Source organism: Rhincodon typus, chromosome 6 (assembly GCF_021869965.1).
Source record: "Rhincodon typus isolate 14 chromosome 6, sRhiTyp1.1, whole genome shotgun sequence".
NCBI classification, from domain to species: domain Eukaryota; kingdom Metazoa; phylum Chordata; class Chondrichthyes; order Orectolobiformes; family Rhincodontidae; genus Rhincodon; species Rhincodon typus.
The window spans coordinates 49,444,791-49,463,486 of record NC_063337.1 but is presented as its reverse complement, the minus strand read 5'-3'; the positions used below and the strand labels follow the sequence as shown (position 1 = coordinate 49,463,486).

General features: G+C 41.0%; 1 protein-coding gene across 1 annotated transcript in view; it reads left to right on the top strand.

Moving 5' to 3' along the window:
• The window catches only part of LOC109912248 (interleukin-1 receptor type 1-like), a 55,591-nt gene that overhangs the window by 31,807 nt on the left and 5,088 nt on the right, over positions 1 to 18,696 (top strand). Inside the window, exons 8-9 of the mRNA XM_048598321.1 lie at positions 3,553 to 3,696; positions 8,737 to 8,904. Of these exons, the coding sequence (XP_048454278.1) occupies positions 3,553 to 3,696; positions 8,737 to 8,904 (312 nt within the window). The remainder of the gene's footprint in view (positions 1 to 3,552; positions 3,697 to 8,736; positions 8,905 to 18,696) is intronic.

The following is an 18,696-nucleotide window of genomic DNA, read 5'->3' as shown; positions in this document are numbered from 1 at the left end:
CGGGTACAGCGGATGCAGTATACCACATTGGCAGATGTGCAGGTGAACATCTGCTTGATGTGGAAAGTCTTCTTGGGGCCTGGGATGGGGGTGAGGGAGGAGGTATGGGGGCAGGTGTAGCACTTCCTGCGGTTGCAGGGAAAAGTGCCGGGTGTGGTGGAGCTGGAGGGGAGTGTGGAGCGGACAAGGGAGTCACGGAGAGAGTTGTCCCTCCGGAAGGCAGATAAGGGTGGGGAGGGAAAGATGTCTTTGGCGGTGGGGTCGGATTGCAGATGGCGGAAGTGTCGGAGGATGATGCGTTGGATCTGGAGGTTGGTGGGGTTGTACGTGAGGACGAGGGGGATTCTTTTTTGGTTCTTATTGCGTGGACGGGGTGTGAGGGATGAGGTGCGGGAGATGTGGGAGACACGGTTGAGGGCGTTCTCGACCACCGAGGAGGGGAAGTTACGGTCCTGGTTTTTTCCCATTTATACTTCTTACCTCCACCCATATGAATTCTACTTTTCTAATCCAAGATCATTTCTTGCTATCATTGTTATTCCATCCTGTATGAACAATGCTACCCCTCTACTCTTTCCTTTCTGCTTGACTTTCAAGAAGTCACATATGTCTGAACATTTAATTACCAATTGTGATCTTCTTATAACAATATCTCCTTAATTGCTGTAAGACCATACACATTAACTGGTACATGTGCTGTTAATAATTTATTTTGTCCAAAACATTCAAGTAAAGGGCCACCAATTTTGTATTTTTGCCACTTTTCCCCCTTTGATCCTATTTAATGCTATTTCAATCTATGTTTGTACGCTCTAATGAGAATCTACTTCTGATTTAAAACAATTCAAGGACTCTGCTTCTCAGAGCTCTGTAATTTCTCAGCATTTAGACAAAATGCTTCATTTTTAACTCTTTCTGGAAAATGGACAATTTTGTATTTTTCACATTATACTCCATTTACCACAACCTATTGATATCTTTTGCAGTCTTCTTAAGTCCTCTTCAAATTTATTTTCTGAACTGTCTTTGTGTTGTCAGCAAATTTAGCAACCAGACATCCCTTCATCTAAGCCATTCATACAAATTGTAAAGAGTTGAGGCCCTGGCACTGATCCCTGTGACACACTATTCAATACACCTTGCTAATCTATACATTATACATTGTACATTTAAGTCTAGTCACTGTTTCGCGTTAGTTTGTCAATCTTCTATCCATACCATTATGTTACATGCTACACCATGAGATTTTATTTTTGCAATAATTTTCGATAGGGCAGTTTATCAAATGCCTTTTTGGGAATCTAAGTACAATGCATTGTACCTGTTTCCCCATTATCCACAGCATATGTTACTTCCACAAAGGATTCTATTCAAGTTGGTTAAACAAGGTTTGGAAGAATAAGGGCCAGGAACAGGCAGTTGGGTCTAGTTTAGTTTGGGATTATGTTCAGCATGGACTGTTGGACCAAAGTGTCTGTTTCTGTGCCATATGACTCAATGGCTCTATTATACCCCTTTCACAAAATCACGTTGACTCTGTCTGATTAGGTAGATTTTTTTAAAAATGCCATGTTATGCCATCTTTAAGATAGCCTCTAGCATCTTCCCTGTGATAAATGTTGAGCTAAGTGGCCTATAGTTTTCTGCCTCGCCATCTTTTTGAATAAAGGTATGTGTCAATTTTTTGTATTCTGAAATCATCCTTAAACGAATCCATTGACTTATTCCTTTACCTAATTTATCAGTTCACTTCTGCATTCATATCCTCAGTAACTGCCTTTATTTAAGTTTTAAAATACTACACTTGGAGAGAATGAGGAATCAGTGAGTGAATGCAAACAAGAAATGAAAGAGACAGGTGAGTGAATGAATGGAAGTATAAATGGCAAGGAAGGAAAGAGATGGTCAAAAAGGAGAGAGGAAATGAAGGACTTAACAGCTGAACAATTGGTGACAACTAAAATTTATGATTTCCAACTTTATTACACAGAAAATGATCTTATTTAAGATCCAATGCTGTCTCTTAGATGCATTTCCATATATTTTGATTTCAGACTGAGATAAGGAAAGCTTATTTGAGTCCTCAAGGATTTTTAAGTTGTACCAAACATTGTTTGGCTTTGTGCTGTTTATGGCTATGGGCATATTGCTGGAGCATACTTCTTCATCTTCAAGTTTTGGAGAATATGCGTAATCAGGTGAAGCATTTCTCCTATAACACTTCCATTAAGACTGATTTTCTTGCTGTTACTTATGTTGAAGACCAGTCTTTTGTCTAAATGATTTCCAAAAGACATACTAACAGAGATATTCATGTTGCTTCAAAAATGCTTACAAACCAGTTGTAGTGCACTAGCTGTGCATTTAGCAGGTCTATTAAACATTTATGAGATGGGTTCCTTCTAAGCAATTGTGGGAGATCCTTGTCACATCTCTGGAAACTCTGCATGTTCACAACATGAAAATGACTGGTGCTTTGTTTTCTTTCATTCAGTAATTTTGATAATTTTCCTTTGAAAAGCATTCACTTACACATAGCAGCCTTCCAATTCTACAGGACAGCAAAATTTCCATTGGTGTGGGGCATCACTGACTGCAATTGTGACTGTATATACATTGCTTTTACATCCAATTCAAAAAAATTACAGAGGAGTCACTGTTTTGGATCCAATGATATGACCTGTAGCCAGCACCACTTTATCATTCAACAACGGGGTCTCAGAAAATGTTCAGTGATATCTGCACTTCTACCATAGTATCAGTGAAACACAGTTTTGGCATTCTCCACTAATCTGTAGCCCAGTCGATGTCATCAAGTCTATTGAAGTTAGATGCTTCTGACAGAAAAAATTACCTTTCAAAAAAACTTCAGTCATGGGACAGGCAGGAGATAAACAGCAATCACAAGTCAACAAGAAAATGAAGCATGTCCTAAGACAGAGAACAGAAAGAACTCATAAAGAAAGATATAAAGAAAAACAACTTGCATTTATTAAGTACATTGCATATCTTTAGGAAGTCCCAAACATTTCACAGCATATGAATTATTTTCAAAGTGTTTTCACTGATGTTATAAAGATAAACATGTAAGTCACTGTCATGCACAGTAACTCCCCACAAATAGCACTGAGATAAAAAAAGCCGGTTTTTGTGAAGTTGATTAAGAGATTAATATTGACTTAGATACCAAGGGAATTTTTCTTCAAACAAATGCCACAGAATCGTTCTCATCTATTGGAACAGGTTTGCAGGCCTTTGTTAACTACTGAATAGAAAGTTGTACTTTTTTACTCCTATACTGCACTTAGTCAAAGCTAAAATTCAAAATCAATTAATAGCTTTAAGTTGGCTTGCCTATGGATTGATAATTGATGGGCAAATAAATCTACGTACTTCATTAAACTATTATGCAGCAATAGTCTTTATGATTGTTATTTTTTGATGAGACATTCTCAAAATATTTTTCAATATTCAGTATCAGACTACATCATACAATAAAAGCCTATTAATTCAACCTTTCTTACTGTCACAATTCATTAATTCTTTCCCCAGCCACAGATTGGGTACTTCATGTGATAAAGGTCTTTGTTCCGTTGATTTTCATGACTTTGGTCTGTATAACAATCTGTATGACTTGCAAAGTGGACATTGTCCTTTGGTATCGTGATGTATTTAAATCCCACAAATACATTGATGGTAATTACTACATTATTTCATATACTTTGATATATATATATATTTTAAAATGTATCCAGAAAATTCCAGCTTTTAAGAGAAGTTTTTGTATTAAGAACTGTATAATTTCATGTGCAGTTTAAGAAAAATTATATTCTGCTTTTGCTTCCTGTCATGAATGTCTTATGTCTCAATGGGTAGTGACTGTGTCTCTGAGCCAGATGTGCTGGATTCAATTTCCCTAAGACTTGTTATAAAGCATGTTCATTATGCTGTTCAAGCTGATTGATATTTGGTGTGTTGATTCTTCCAAAATTTGCCCAGTTTCCAAAAAAGGCAGTGTGCGTGCATGTGTGTGAGAGAAAATACAATACATAACAACCCAATTTTATAATTTCCCTCCTCTGTGCACAGACCAATTTCTATGATTCCATAACAACAAGCAGAATTTGCTCTGGAGTATGCTCTTCTCTAAGTTTCTTCTTATGTGGACACGTTGTTAGCTCAAACTCATTACTAGGAGAACCAACTTGAAGGAAAGGATTTGTCAGTCCACCTGCATTAGGCACATGTGGTCCACTAGATTTCTAAAGTTAAATACATCTGCTTTGCATAATAATATCTGATGATTCAGGTTTTCTAAATTAGTTGGTATACAATATCAGTCTGAGTTAAAAAATCAAACAACTTGAAATCACAATGTTCGTTTATGCATAAGAAGTAGAATCTATTGCTGCTCTCTGTTCATCTCTGTTACAAAGCAGTACTGAATGATTTAATATTATGTACATCAACTAATATGTAAAATCATTTTGATTTTCGTATTATGCATTGTTAGCTGTTATTTCCCATTTGACAATATGTCAACTAGTGTGTAATGTCACACCAATAGAGTAAAGAAGGAATGGGTGACCACCAGGCAGCCCAGAAAGAACAGGCAGGTAGTGCAGGAGGCCCCTGGGGTCCCACTCACTAACTGGTATTGCATTTTGGAAGCTGATGAGGGTGCTGGTACCTCGGAGGAAGGCACTCAGAGCTAAGCTTCTGGCACCACAAGTGGCTTGATTGTACAGTGGGGAGGAAGAAGAAAGGAGGAGAAGTAGTGATAAGTGAGTCTTTAGTTAGGGGAGCAGCCAGGCATTTCTGCAGTCAATGACATGACTCTGGGGTGGTGAGTTGCCCCATTGGTGCCAGGGTTAGGGATGTCTCTGAACAGCTGCAGGGCATCCTGAAAGGGGATGGTGATGAGTTGGAGGCTGCAGCACATCTTGGTACCAATGATATGGACAAAGTGAGGAATGAGGTCTTGCATCAAGAATGCAGGGAACTAGGCAGTAGATTAAAAACCAGGATGTTCCCAGGGTGGCAGAGTCCAAAACTAGAGAACATCAGTTAAGATGAGAGGGGTAAGATTTAAAAGGGCCCTGAGGGGTAACTTTTTCACACAGAGAGTGGTGCGTGTATGGAATGAGCTGCTAGGGGAAGTGGTGGAGGCTGGTACACTGACAACATTTAAAAGGCATCTGGATGGGTACCTGGATAAGAAGGGTTTAGAGGAATATGGGCCAAATGCTGGCAAATGGGATTAAATTAATTTATGACATCTGGTCAGCATGGATGAGTTGGACTGAAGGCTGTACAACTCTATGACCTCAATGGTTGTAAACTCTGGATTATTCCTGGTACTACGTGCTAGTGAGTTTAGAAATAGGAAAACAGGTCAGATGAATGTGTGGCTCAAGAGTTGGTGCAAGAGAGAGGGCTTTAGAATCCTGGATCACTGGTACCGTGTTTTGGGAAGGTGGGATATGTACAAACGGAATGGTCTGCACCTAACCCCCAATATTCTTGCACATAGGTTTGCTACTGCTGTTGGGAGAAGTTTAAATTAGTCTGACAGAGCGAGGGGACACAGAATATCGATGAAGCAGAGACACATCATGCTACAGAAACGAAAGCCAGTCACAGTGAGTGCAGCTATGTGGAGTGTCAAGAGAGTAAGGCAAGGCTGGATGGTCTTTACTTTAATTCTAGGAGTGTAATAGTAAGACTAATGAGTTAATGGTGTGGATTGACACATGGAAGCATGAAATTGTTGCCATCAGAGAAATATAGTTGAGGGAAGTGCTGAACTGGCAACTCAACACTCTGGGGGTATAGGATCTTTAGGTGAGACAGAGGAGGGTGTAAAAAGCGTGGTGGTGTAGCACTATTAATTAGGGAGTTCATTACTGCAATAAGGAGAGACAATATCTTGAAAGGGTCCTCAAACAAGGCTTTGTGGGTAGAATTTAGGAATGTTAAGGGTGAAGCTACTTTACTGGGAGTGTATTATGGGCCCCTAAAGAGTCAACAGTGATAGACAAGCAATTATGTAGACAGATCAGAGGTGTGAAAGAGTAATAATTGGATAATTATATTAGGGGATTTCAGCTTCCCCAACAGAAGTTGGGATTGTCATAGTGTTAAATGTTTAGAGGGGGCGGATTTCTTGAAATGTATCCAGGGTAGTTTTTTTGTATCAATACATAGAAAGCCCAACAAGGGATGGTGCAGCGCTGGATCTGGTTCTGAGGAAAGAAGCTGGACAAGTGTTTGATATAGTAGTGGGGGAACATTTAGGCAATAGTGACCACAACATGGCACAGTTGAAATTTGTTGCAAACAAGGAGAAAGATGGCCTGTAAAAGACTGCTTTGGCCTGGGAAAAGGCAGACTTTATTAGAATAAAGCAAGATCTGGCCACAGTAGACTGGGAACAGCTCCTTGTGGGTAAGTCTACTGCAGAGCAATGGTGGGGACAGCATTCTAAAAGGAGCTGGGGAGAGTACAGGGCCAAATGTACCCTTTAGCGGGAAATGTAGGAGCAATAAGTTCAGAGAACTCTGGATGTCTAGGACAATTCAAGACTGGATAAAGAAGAAGAGTAGGGCTTTTAGCAAGTCCAAAGAGAGCAATTCAGCTGCAGCTATAGAGGAATACAGGAAATGCAGGAGGGAACTTAAGAAAGCAATTAGAAGAGCAAAAAGGGGGCATAATAAAGGACTCGGAAACAGGATTAGGGTGAATCCTAAGATATTTTATAAATATGTTAAAGGGAAGCGGTTAACTAGGGAAAGAGTAGGGCCCATTAGGGACCAAGGGGGAAACCTGTATGTGAAGCTGCAGGATATTGGAAGGGTGTTAAATGAATACTTCTCATTGGTCTTCACTCTGGAAAAGGAGAACATAGGCACGGATTTCAGGAAAAGGAACTGTGAGGAACTCGCACAGTTTGACGTAGGAAATAGGGAGGTACAGGGGGCTCTGTCAGGCTTAAAAACAGACAAATCCCTTGGTTTGGATGAATTGCATCCTGGGCTGCTGTGGAAGGTGCGGCAGAAAATTACAGGGGCACTGACACAAATTTTTAATTCCTTTGACTTCTGGGCAAGTGCCAGAGGACTGGAGGACAGCTAATGTGGTTCCACTTTTTAAGAGGGGTGGTAGAGATGAATCAGGAAATTACAGACTGGTGGTAGGGTGACTATTGGAGAAAATTCTGAAGAAACGAATTAATACTCACTTTTAAAGGCACAAGTTAATTAGGCATAGTCAGCATGGCTTTGTCTAACAAATTTGTCAGAATTTTTTGAAAATGTGATCAAATGTGTGGATGATGGGAGTTCAGTTGATGTAATTTATGGCAAAGGATTTTAGCAAAGCTTTTGACAAGGTCTCACATGGGAGACTGATTGATAAGGTTAAAGCACATGGAATTGAGGGAAACCTGGCGAGATGGATCAGAAACTGGCTTAGCAATAGGACATATAGGGTAGTGGTGAAAGGCTGTTTGAGTGACTGGAGACTGATGTCCAGCGTTATCCCACAAGGATCAGGACAGGGGATGAAAATGTGGGGGGAATGTTCAGCAAATTTTCAGATGACACCAAGATTGGTAGAGTGGTTAATAGCAAAGAAAATGTTTGTAGGTTACAGAAGGAAGGTATAGATGGGTTGGTCAGATTGTCAGACCAGTGGCAGATGGCATTTAACCCTGATAAGTGCGAGGTGATGCACTTTGGAAGAAGAAACAAGATAAGGGAATATTTAATGAATGCCAGGATACTGGGTAACTTAAAGGAACAGAGGGATCTTGGGGTAATTATTCACAGATCCCTGAAGTCAGCAGAGCACTTGAATAGGATAGTTAAGAAGGTATATATGACATTTGCTTTCATTAGTTGTGCCGTAGACTATAAGAGCAAGGAGGTAATGCTGGAGTTGTATAGAGCATTGGTCAGGCCACAGGTAGAGTACTGTGTGCAGTTCTGGTTACCTCACTACAGGAAGGATGTGATAGCACTAGATGGGGTACAGAGGAGGTTCACCAGGATGTTGCCTGAGATGGAGAAATTGAGCTATAAGGAGAGACTAGACAGGCTTGGATTGCTTTTAGAGCAAAGAAAGCCAAGGTGGGAACAATACTGAGGTGTATAAGATTATAAAGGGCATGGACAGGGTGAATAAAGAGCAGCTGTTCCCCTTGGTTGAGGGGTCAATCACGAGGGGGCATAGATTTAGGGTAAGGGACAGGAGATTCAGAGGGGATTTGGGAAAAGAACCTTTTCACTCAGCAGGTGGTGGGAATCTGGGATGCACTGCCTGGGAAGGTAGTGGAGGCTGGAAACCTTTAAAAAATATTTGGATGAGTACTTCAAAAATCATAACATTGCAGAATATGGGACAAAGGTAAGAAATTGGGATTAACACATTTTTAGTACTAGTTATGCCAGTGCAAACTGGATTGGCCAAAAGGCCTTTTCTGTGCTGTATGAATCTATGAATCACTCTGTTACTGTTATTTTCATCAGCCAATGGTTAATATTAAATGAGTTTAAGATAAGAAGTATTACTTAGTCTTGAGTGTAAAACTCAGACTGGAGCATTAGAGTATTGCACACTTATAACTTCAAATTATATCTTATTGAAAAATAAGTGTGCCATGTTTATTCAATGCAAGCAAATTATTTATTATCAATTAATATCATTATTAATACCTATTTTTCTTCGAACATACAGATGGTAAGATGTTTGATGCATATGTCATCTACCCAAGATGTGAGAATAAAGGTTCTCTCAATAACTGTGGTGCAAACCACTTTGCTCTTCATACTTTGCCGCAGACCCTTGAAGAAAAGTATGGCTACAAACTGTTCATTTCTGGCAGGGATGATCTTCCTGGTCAGGGTAAGATGAAAGAATTTAATCCCTTCCATTGCATATTGTAAATGCTCATTGCAGAATAAAAAGTACTGGCTAGTACTTTCTTTAAAAAATCTTAATTTTAATTTTATTTCTATGTCAGTCCATTGACCGAAAATACAGATGAAAAATCAAACTTTGGTCTAATACCTTATACAGTAGCCATATCGTACCAGAGGTTTATACAATCATGAGAAGCATAGATAAGATGAATAGCTAAGGTCTTTTTCCAGGCTGGGGCAAACTAGAAGGTATAAGCTTAAGGTGAGAGGAGAAAGGTTTAAAAAAGTCCCGAGCGGCAACTTTTTCACACAGAGTGTGGTGAGTGTGTGGAATGAGCTGCCAGAGGAAGTGGTAGAGATGGGTACAATTACAATGTTTGGACGGGTACATGGATAGGGAAGCCTTAAAGGGATATGGACGAAACACAGGCAAATGGAACTCTTTCAGCTTATGAAACCTGGTCAGCATGGATGAGTTGGACCTAAAGGTCTGTTTCTGTGCTGTATGACTCGATGACAGATTGAATTACAGGATGATGGTAATTATTTCAAATTACATCAGAGAAGAAGCATAAATTGGATTATCCCCCTTAAGATTAATATCACATCTGTTCCATTTTATTCAATTGTTAAATATTTCCAAATTATATATTAGCATCACATTAAATAAAAAGTAATGAAATGGGTTTATTCTTTCCATCTACCTTTTCGTTTGGAGGTCGACAGTGTAGCTGGCATAGTGGGGGCAATGTTCTTTGAGCATGGCTTATGCCAATAACACTTTGAGCTGATGTTATGTAATACTACAAAGCTTCAGGATATTTCAGCACTTCATGCTGTGTATTGTGAACACTAAGGAAGCAAGATAGGTTTCTCAGTGCTAGCAGCTTATAACTAAGACCGTGACACCAGGGGTCATCAATCTTAACCGTAACCCTATCTTCCCTGTACTGTCTCCAACCTGACTATCTGTCTCATTCTCCACATCCAGAATTGGATGCTGTATGGTCATCAATATGTACTTAGAGAAAAATAGTGAATTGTTGGAGCTTCTTCTGACTTTGATTTTACTGTTTTGACTATATAGTATAACATTCAATTGCCATTGTTAATGGACATCTACTCTGCATTGAAAGGAGCATTGAGCATTGTGCCTAATAAGGCTATTAGATCTACATAAACTTTATTCTTAACTATTTCATCACCATTATGACAGAGTTATGTTTCCATTGGATTTGAAATATTTCACAGTTGTTCACACAAAATTTCATCAGCAGTTGTTTGATCAGTTCACATATTTGTCAGCATTATGTTGAGTCCTTAAATTCTACAACACATTGTAATTTGTTGTCATCTACAAATGTAGCTGATTTGTATTAAATTTCAGAATCCAAATCACTGATGCATATTAGAAACCATAGTCATCTCAATTCTGAGCTGGGACACACCACTTAGGACTTTCCTTAATGATGACATCTCCCTTTAGGTCTAGTACTTCTATGTTTAAGTGATCATGTGACCTAGGAGGGAAGAGGCACATAGCCTCCACTTGATGTAACTGTACACTGCAGGTTGGGAAAACGAGTAACATTCCTAACTTGTTTAAACTGACCCTGGAAAATAAAAAGAAAAGACAATATGAATCTGATATGTTCAAAATCTGGCTGGAGGGTGTTGCTCATCTCTGTCACAACATTTCTGATAAACTGTCATCTCTACAACTTGATATTTCTAGATGATATTTCCACCTGTTTATGTATTGATAACATATCAGTTGTATCATTTTGAACAGCTAGGGTGAATATATATTTGCTTTGCCTGCTTCCTTTACCTATTCTCTCTTTGTTCAGAGAGACTTGGAGGTACTTGTACAAGGAACTCATGGAGCTAGCTGACAGGAATAGCAAGCCTTTCTTTTGCAAGGAAATTGGAGTTCAAGAACGAAGAAGTTTTGCACAATTATATAGGTCCTTGATGAGACTACACTTGGAGGTGTTTGTGAAGTTTTGGTCATTATCTGAGAGAAAATATACTTAATTTGGAGGCAGTATCACAAACCTTCCTAGATTGCTTCTAGGAATGTCAGGGTCATCTTCTGATTTGAGGTTGTGTAAATTGGGTCTGAATTTTCTGGAGTTTGGAAGAATGGAATGTGATTTCCTTGAAAGATGATTCTGAAGGGGCTAGTCAGGGTGGGTACCCTGGTCTCCCCTGATCGGGAGTCTAGAGCAAAAAGGCATAGCTTAGGGTCAGGAATGAAATATTAATTAGGACTGGGATGAACAGCAATTTCTTCAATCAGAGGGTTCTGCATCTTTAGAATTGTCTGCTCCAGAGGGTTGTGAATACTCTTTCAGTGAACATATTCCAGACTGAGATTGATGGAGTTTTGATCTCCTAAGGCATCATGTGGTAGGGGGAACAGGAGTGTGGAGTTGAGGTAGAAAGAAGGCAGTCGTGATTGTAGTGAATGATGGAGCAGGTTCAAGGATCTTCAAGATATACTTCTGATCCTATTTCTTAAGTTCTTATGATCTCACAAACTTGCTACTACAGATGTATGCTCAAGAAGATACCTATAATTGCTATGTAAACTAGAGACATTTGGTACAGGAGAGCTGGAGGAGAGATTGCAAGATCCCACACGCTTAGAGATCCCATGACATAGCCTGGGCCAGAGGGATACATTATGTGATTCAATTTCATGACCATCTTCTTGATGTCTAATCGATTAATTGTTTTTCTATTTTAAAGGCATCTATAAGGTCACCTTTCTGCCTTTTCTAAAGAAGGAGCCTCAACTTGTCTTCCTGACAGATCTAACCAATCAGTTTGTGTTATCATTCTTTTGAAGTGTATTTACATTTTCCACAATACAAATTCACAACAAGGGACCAGTGAAAGGTGAATGAGAGACTGGCAGCATTAGTAGGTATGTGAGGGTCAGCTGACATTTTGGTTGAGTCCCTGAATGTCAGGGACTGGTACTGGATGAGTTACTAGATTGTGTTGTATTGTGCAACAAAGTAGAGTAGTGGCAGGATTGGTATACTGTCTGTCTCAGAGATACAACAATGTATACATAGAGGATATACAGCCAAGACATTTAGGTCTCTATAAAACACTTTCCACAGCTTGCAAGATATCCAAAATATTATTGCAAATAAATGAATAGTAAGAAATATTACAAATTAGTTATGTTTACATGATTCCTACCCTATAGTAAGCAACTGTTAAAACCCCCCTTCCATACAAGCTATCTTTTTGGTATCTGAGATCAATCCCTGTTGTCAATCTTTTCCATTTCTTAACTTGCCATTTTAACAAACAAAATAAGACTATTACAACGATCACATGAGACACAATTCTGATCCATGGATGGACCTGAGAGTTCAGTCCCCAATTCTAAATTCTACTCCAGAAACTTGGAGCCTGCAAATCCCTATCTCGCTCTTCTGCTTGAGTTTTAATCGCCTTCTTGTGCATCGTCCATTTATGGATAAGTTCCTTTGCTTCAAAGATAATCTTCACCCAAGCTACAATGAAGTGTGGAATAAGTGGAAGTTCCATAGCTACGAATCGGCTTAAATTTCCAGCTGTATAATTTGGGTGGATGGATTGAGTTATGCACAGTTTCCCATTGGGTTCTGGTTATAACAGAATTCAGTGGCTAATGGTTAAGTCAGAAAAGATATTGCTGATTGCCACATTCTATTCATCTGAGGCAGACCATGTCCCTCCTTTTCGGTATCCTGAGGCTGCCGTGGCAATATAGTAGGTGTCTCCTACTAAGGCATTCTTAAGAAAAGTTTGGTTATTCACAAACAGGATAGACAATGAGCAGTTCTCATAGGAGGCCAATCCAAATTGGGTTAGCACTTTCTTGATCATTTCTTCCAGATATGCCCAGTTATTTCACTCTTGATTGCATTGGGACACATCCACCCTCCATTTAGGTCCCTCTAGAACTATAGCATGGATTGTTGGGTTACTTAATGATATCAAAGTTCCTTCATGGTATTTACACACATTATGAGTGCACAGTAGGGTGTGTGTTACATTATTCCCATATTTGGGTATATGAAGCACTGCACCAATGTAAAGCTGACCCTTATTATCATCACAGGTGCTCAAGACCTGGTTGGTGAGAATGAGGCTTCTGAGGTGACATTGGGGCATCTCCTCTCTCACCCACCCATGTCCCCAGTTACACATCTGACACCCAATCTGGTACTCTATGAGCATCTAATTGCAACATATTTGTGCTAACCATAGACAGAAGCCAGCTAATATATGTTGATCAGATGTCACTTTATTACTGCATGTTACCTCCTAAGGCATCTATAATCTGGTTGGTAATATCTTGAAGGGGTCTCAACACGTTGATGGTAGTCAGAGCTAGCTGTGTTGCTTGTTGACCTATCCTACCCACTTTTTCTTGATCTCAATATTCCTGACCTACTATTATCCTCATCTTTTCCTGGAGGGAACTTAACTGAGCCTATAATTCTGCTATGTCAAGGGTCGCTACACCTGACACAGAGTCTGCTCCTGCTAACTCTATCAACCCTTTCTTCCTCTTTTTTCTTTCCAATGTGAATTCACAATGACTAAATTGTCTTTGGGAAAGGTGGTCAAAGAACTACGGGGTTGTTTTATTGCAGCAGGATGGCACCTGTATGTCCATCAGGTTAAACACTACATGTAAGTGTCTATATCCTGGTACAAGAGTAACTAACTCTTCTGCTTCATCTCTGCTCCCCATCTATCTCCCTGAGATTTGCTACACACTGGCTTTGAGGTAGTTCCAGGGGTTGCGATACACATATTGCTCAGGTTGCTCTGGTCCCACGATGCCTGGTCTGGGTTCCAAAACTGGCCCCACTTTAAGTTTCCTAACTCTGGGGCATCAGATTCTTCCAACATTATATGTAAATGATAATTATCCTGCTCCCCTTCCAAATGGTTTTAGCTGTTTAATATACCAGCCACTCTTGTTAGATGCTGTTAGTATACTGATGGACTTGCTTTGTCTATCACTTTGTATGGTTCTGCAAGCCTAGGGGCCAGGAAGGATTTCTTTTGATGTACAGGTATCATTACCCATTGCCCCACCTGCAGCGCCATTGGCTTTGTCTTGGAATCAAAGTGGACCTTACTTTGTTGTTTCTTCCTTTCCACAGTATTTGACACCACATAATTCGCTTCTTTTACACTCTCAACCAGCTGTTGTACTCACTTATCTTTCATTATTCCATCTACTTCTGGGCTTGGATAGGTCTAATCCCAGCAGTGATTCCAGGCCATGCGTCTCTCAACCTGTCATCAACCTATAAAGGGTAAATCCTGTAGAGGAAGCTACAGTGCTTCTTATTATTATCAGGACATAAGGAAGCTCCATCAGCCAAGTGGTCTAGTGCTGCTGTACCAGGTTGGCCAACATATTCTTCAAAGTGCAATTCATCCTCTTAACTATCCCACTGGATTGGGGCCTATATGATATAGGGAACCTTTGTTTCATTCCTAGCAGTTTCATGACATTCTGCATCACCTGGGCTGTAAAATGTGTCCCTTGGTCTGATTCAATACTCCTTGGTAAACCCCAATGAGTAAAAACCTTTTCAAATGGGGTCTTCGCCATGAGATAGCAAGAACTCCAGATGCTGGAGTCAGAGTCAATACAGTGTGGAGCTGGAGGAACACAACATGTCAGGCAGCATCAGAGGAGCAGGAGAGTCAACATTTCAGGTCTAGATCCTTCATCAGGAATGGAGAGGGGGCAGGAAGCTGGGAAATAAATACAGGAAAGAGGGTGGGGCTGGGATGGCGATAGGTGGATGCAAGTAGAAGGTAGTGGAGATTGGTCAGTGGGAAGGGTGGGGTGGATGGGGGGTAACTACATCTCTTGTATTTCCTGCACTTCTGCCCTCAAACCCCCTCCCCTCAACAAAAATAAAGACAGAGTCCCCCTGGTCCTCACATACCACCCCACCAATCTTTACATCCAGCACATCATCCTCTGCCACTTCCACCACCTGCAATCCAACCTCACCACCAAAGAGATATTTCCCTCTTTCCCTCCCCACCCCTATCTGCCTTTCATAGGGACCAATCTCTCCGCAACTCCCTCGTCCATTCCACACTCCCCACTAATCCCACCACAGCCGACATCTTTCCCTGTAACTGCAGGAAGTGCTACACCTGCCCCTACACCTTCCCCCTCACCTCCATCCGAGGCACAAGACAAACTTTCCAAATCTGACAGGGGTTCACCTGTACATCCTCCAACCTGGTCTATTGTATCCGTTGCTCCCAATGCAGCCTCCTCTATATCGGTGAGTCCAAGCGCAGACTCAGTGACCGAGTGGCAGAGCACCTGCGCTCTGTACACTAAATCACCAACACCTTCCGGTTGCTAACCATTTTAACTCCCTCTCCCACTCTCTTGGTGACATGTCCATCCTGAGCCTCCTTCAGTGCCATAGTGACACCACCTGCAAACTGGAGGAGCAACACCTCATAGTAGAGACTTAGGAGCCTACAGCCCGATAGCCTAAACATAGAATTCACCAGTTTTAAAATCTCACCACCCCCTGGCCTCATCCCACATCCAACCCTCCCTCTCATCCCCGCCTCTTTGGCCTGACACCACCTGTCCATCATTTTCCCCACCTATCCATCTCACTGATGTGCTCCTCCAGCTCCACACTGTATCAACAGGATCTTCACCATGATTTTAACAGTATCGGTTCAAATGGGAAACACCTCTTCTGATTTGGCGAAAGTATCTACCATCACCAGGATATACCTGTATCCTCCTGTAATTGGAGATCAGAGACCAACAAAGTCAATTTGTAGATTTGTCCAGGGGCCTCTCTACTGGCCTAGTGTACTTACAGCCTCTGTTCTTCACATTTTTGTTAGGGTTATTTTGGGCAAATATCAAACAATTTTTCACATAATGTTCCACGTCCTCTTTCATTTGTGGCCACCAACATACCTCATTCAACCTCTCCAAGGTGTTTTCCAATCCTTGGTGTCCATATATGTCATGGTACTGATAAATCATCTGATTCCTTTCTCTCTCTGGTACTACAAATATCCCTTCACACAGTACCACATCCTCTTTTACATGTAAGCCATTTTGTTCCTTATATTCCTCTGACTCCCTCCCTTCCAATACTCTTTGTAATTCTTTATCCTTTCTTTGTTCTCCTGCTAAGTCGACTGGAGCAACTCCTTTCTCCTTCTGCCCTCCTACTTCCTCGATCTGCAGTTGCCGTTCTTCTCCAGCTATTGACCCTTGTTCGGCTAATTCATGTGCCTTTTTATTTCCCTCTGGTGATAACTTAGAATGAGCTTTTACTTTCATCACTCAATGTAGCTCAGCAATGGGGCGGATGGTAGGACCTTCCCATCTGTTGACACAAAGCCTGTCTCCTCCCACAAGGGTAGGTATTCTGTCAGACTGTTACATACAATCTGAATAGATAGTAGATCCTGGGGGGAGTTTATCTGGGTATTCCACCATATATGCCACTGCTGCCAACTCAGCTGCTTGAGCACACGTGGTCTTTGGCAGTTTGAGGGCTATACCATCTACTTCCTGTCCTGTTCATCTTCCAACTAGATACCACAACCACAAAGAGCCATCAACAGAAGTTTTTAGGGATGATTTGGCATTCCTTTGCTGGTCTCCTATTTTTGTCTCTTGTCTTGAGTATTCCCTGTATTCACTTTACCAGTATTCCCTCCTTTTTGTTTTGATACAAATGCTCCCTTGGGGTCATTTGCTATCATTACCTGACACTCTCGGGGTGTCCCCTGGTAAATTAAATTATCTGCTAACATGGTAGTGCTTTTATCCCTTCTTACCTTTATGTTTCTCCATTGTAATAACAGCGTCCAGCGAGCAATTCTGTTTTGGCTCACCCTGCCATCGTTAATATGTCAATCCAGCAGCATCTGAATGGGTGTATAAAAACCAAAAGAAACTGCGGATGCTGTAAATCAGGAACAAAAACAAAGTTGCTGGAAAAACTCAGCAGGTCTGGCAGCATCTGTGAAGGAAAAAATGGAGTTAACGTTTCAGGTCCATGAAGGGTCACCGGACTCGAAACGTTAACTCTGTTTTTTCCTTCACAGATGATGCCAGACCTGCTAGCTTTTCCAGCAACTTTGTTTCTGAATGGATGTATGTTCTGTCAAAATTATCAATGGGTTCAACCCTACAATGTAGGTAAAATTTTGTACCATCCGGAGCACCACCAATAAATGCCTTTCAAATGCCGTGTACCCTGCTTTACTGACCTCAGTATGCATGAGGCATAGGCCATTGGTCTCACTGACCATGTACCTCTTGCAATAAGACCGCCTGATATTGTGGAGTCTGTTGGAGCCATCTCCATGGAGAATGGTTCAGTTGGATTTGGGGCTTTGGACAGGAACATTCGCCAAACCCTGTTTCAAAGCTATTATTGCTTGTGTGTGTTCTGGCTTCCATTCCTGTGGGATATTTTTCTTCAGTAATATCATTAGTGGCAAAACCAAATGGTCTCTAATATAATTTCAAAACCCCCTTCCCCTCCCCCTTTTCTGATGAAGGGTCTAGGCCCGAAACGTCAGCCTCTCTGCTCCTATGATGCTGCTTGGCCTGCTGTGTTCATCCAGCCCTGCACCTTGTGGTCTCTAATATACCCAGTCAAGCCCAAAAATGATCCTAATCCCTTCATATCTGTGGAGTGGGGCGTCTCGCTGCTGTTTCAATTCTTTGTTTGTCTATCTCTCTTTTTCTTGATGTTAACACCACTCCTAAGTAACTCACTTCCTGCCTCATTATTTGAGCCTTTTTCTGATTCACTTTTAACCCAAGCTCCTTTAACAGTTGCAACAACTCACTCAGGAGCTGGTAATGCTCTCGTTTGGTTCCTGTTTGCAGAAGCAAATCATCAACATGTTGGATGAGGCAGACTGGCCTAGAAAAATCCCACAACCCCACTGCTTAACCATTGATGAAAAATTGATGGGGAGTTGTGAAATCCCTATGGCAAAGCTGTCCACGTTTATTGCCATGCCTTAAAGGTAAATGCAAATTTATACTGACACTCCTTGGACAAAGGGATTGACCAAAATCCATTACTTATACCCAGCACTGTAAACCACTGTGCAGATTCACTCTGTTTAATCATGGTTTCGGGGCTAGTAGCCACTGTAGATGCTGTTAAGGATGCTACCTTATTAGTTCGCGATAATCAATAGTCAGTCGCCAAACCCCATCGGGTTTGTTTGCCAGCCAAATAGATGAATTGTTCAGAGAGGAGATTCACTTTAACACCCCTTGTGCTACCAGGCTTTGTACTACCTTTTCTATATCACCGTCCACCTGCTTGGGGAGTCCATATTCTTTTGGGGCTTTGGATCTAGACCCTGTATACACACCTCCCCTTGCGTCTGTCCACAGTCATGCTTATGTTTGGCAAACACTTGCCAGTTTTGTCCAATAATTCCTTACACTATCTGGTCCTCCCTCATGTCAGTAGGACAGGTCCACATTTCTCCCAACATACACACTGTATCCTTATACTGTCCCGCAGGGATTTCAGTAACAAACTGCTCCTTACTTATTCCTGACATTTGCCATATCATACAGTTCACTGGATCAAAATGCAGTCCTGCTCTGGCCATGCAATCATTTCCCGGGATATGGTCTTGATTTGCTGGGAGCTTTATTAATACTATCGGATGCATCAACTCTACCTCTCCTATTTTTATATTT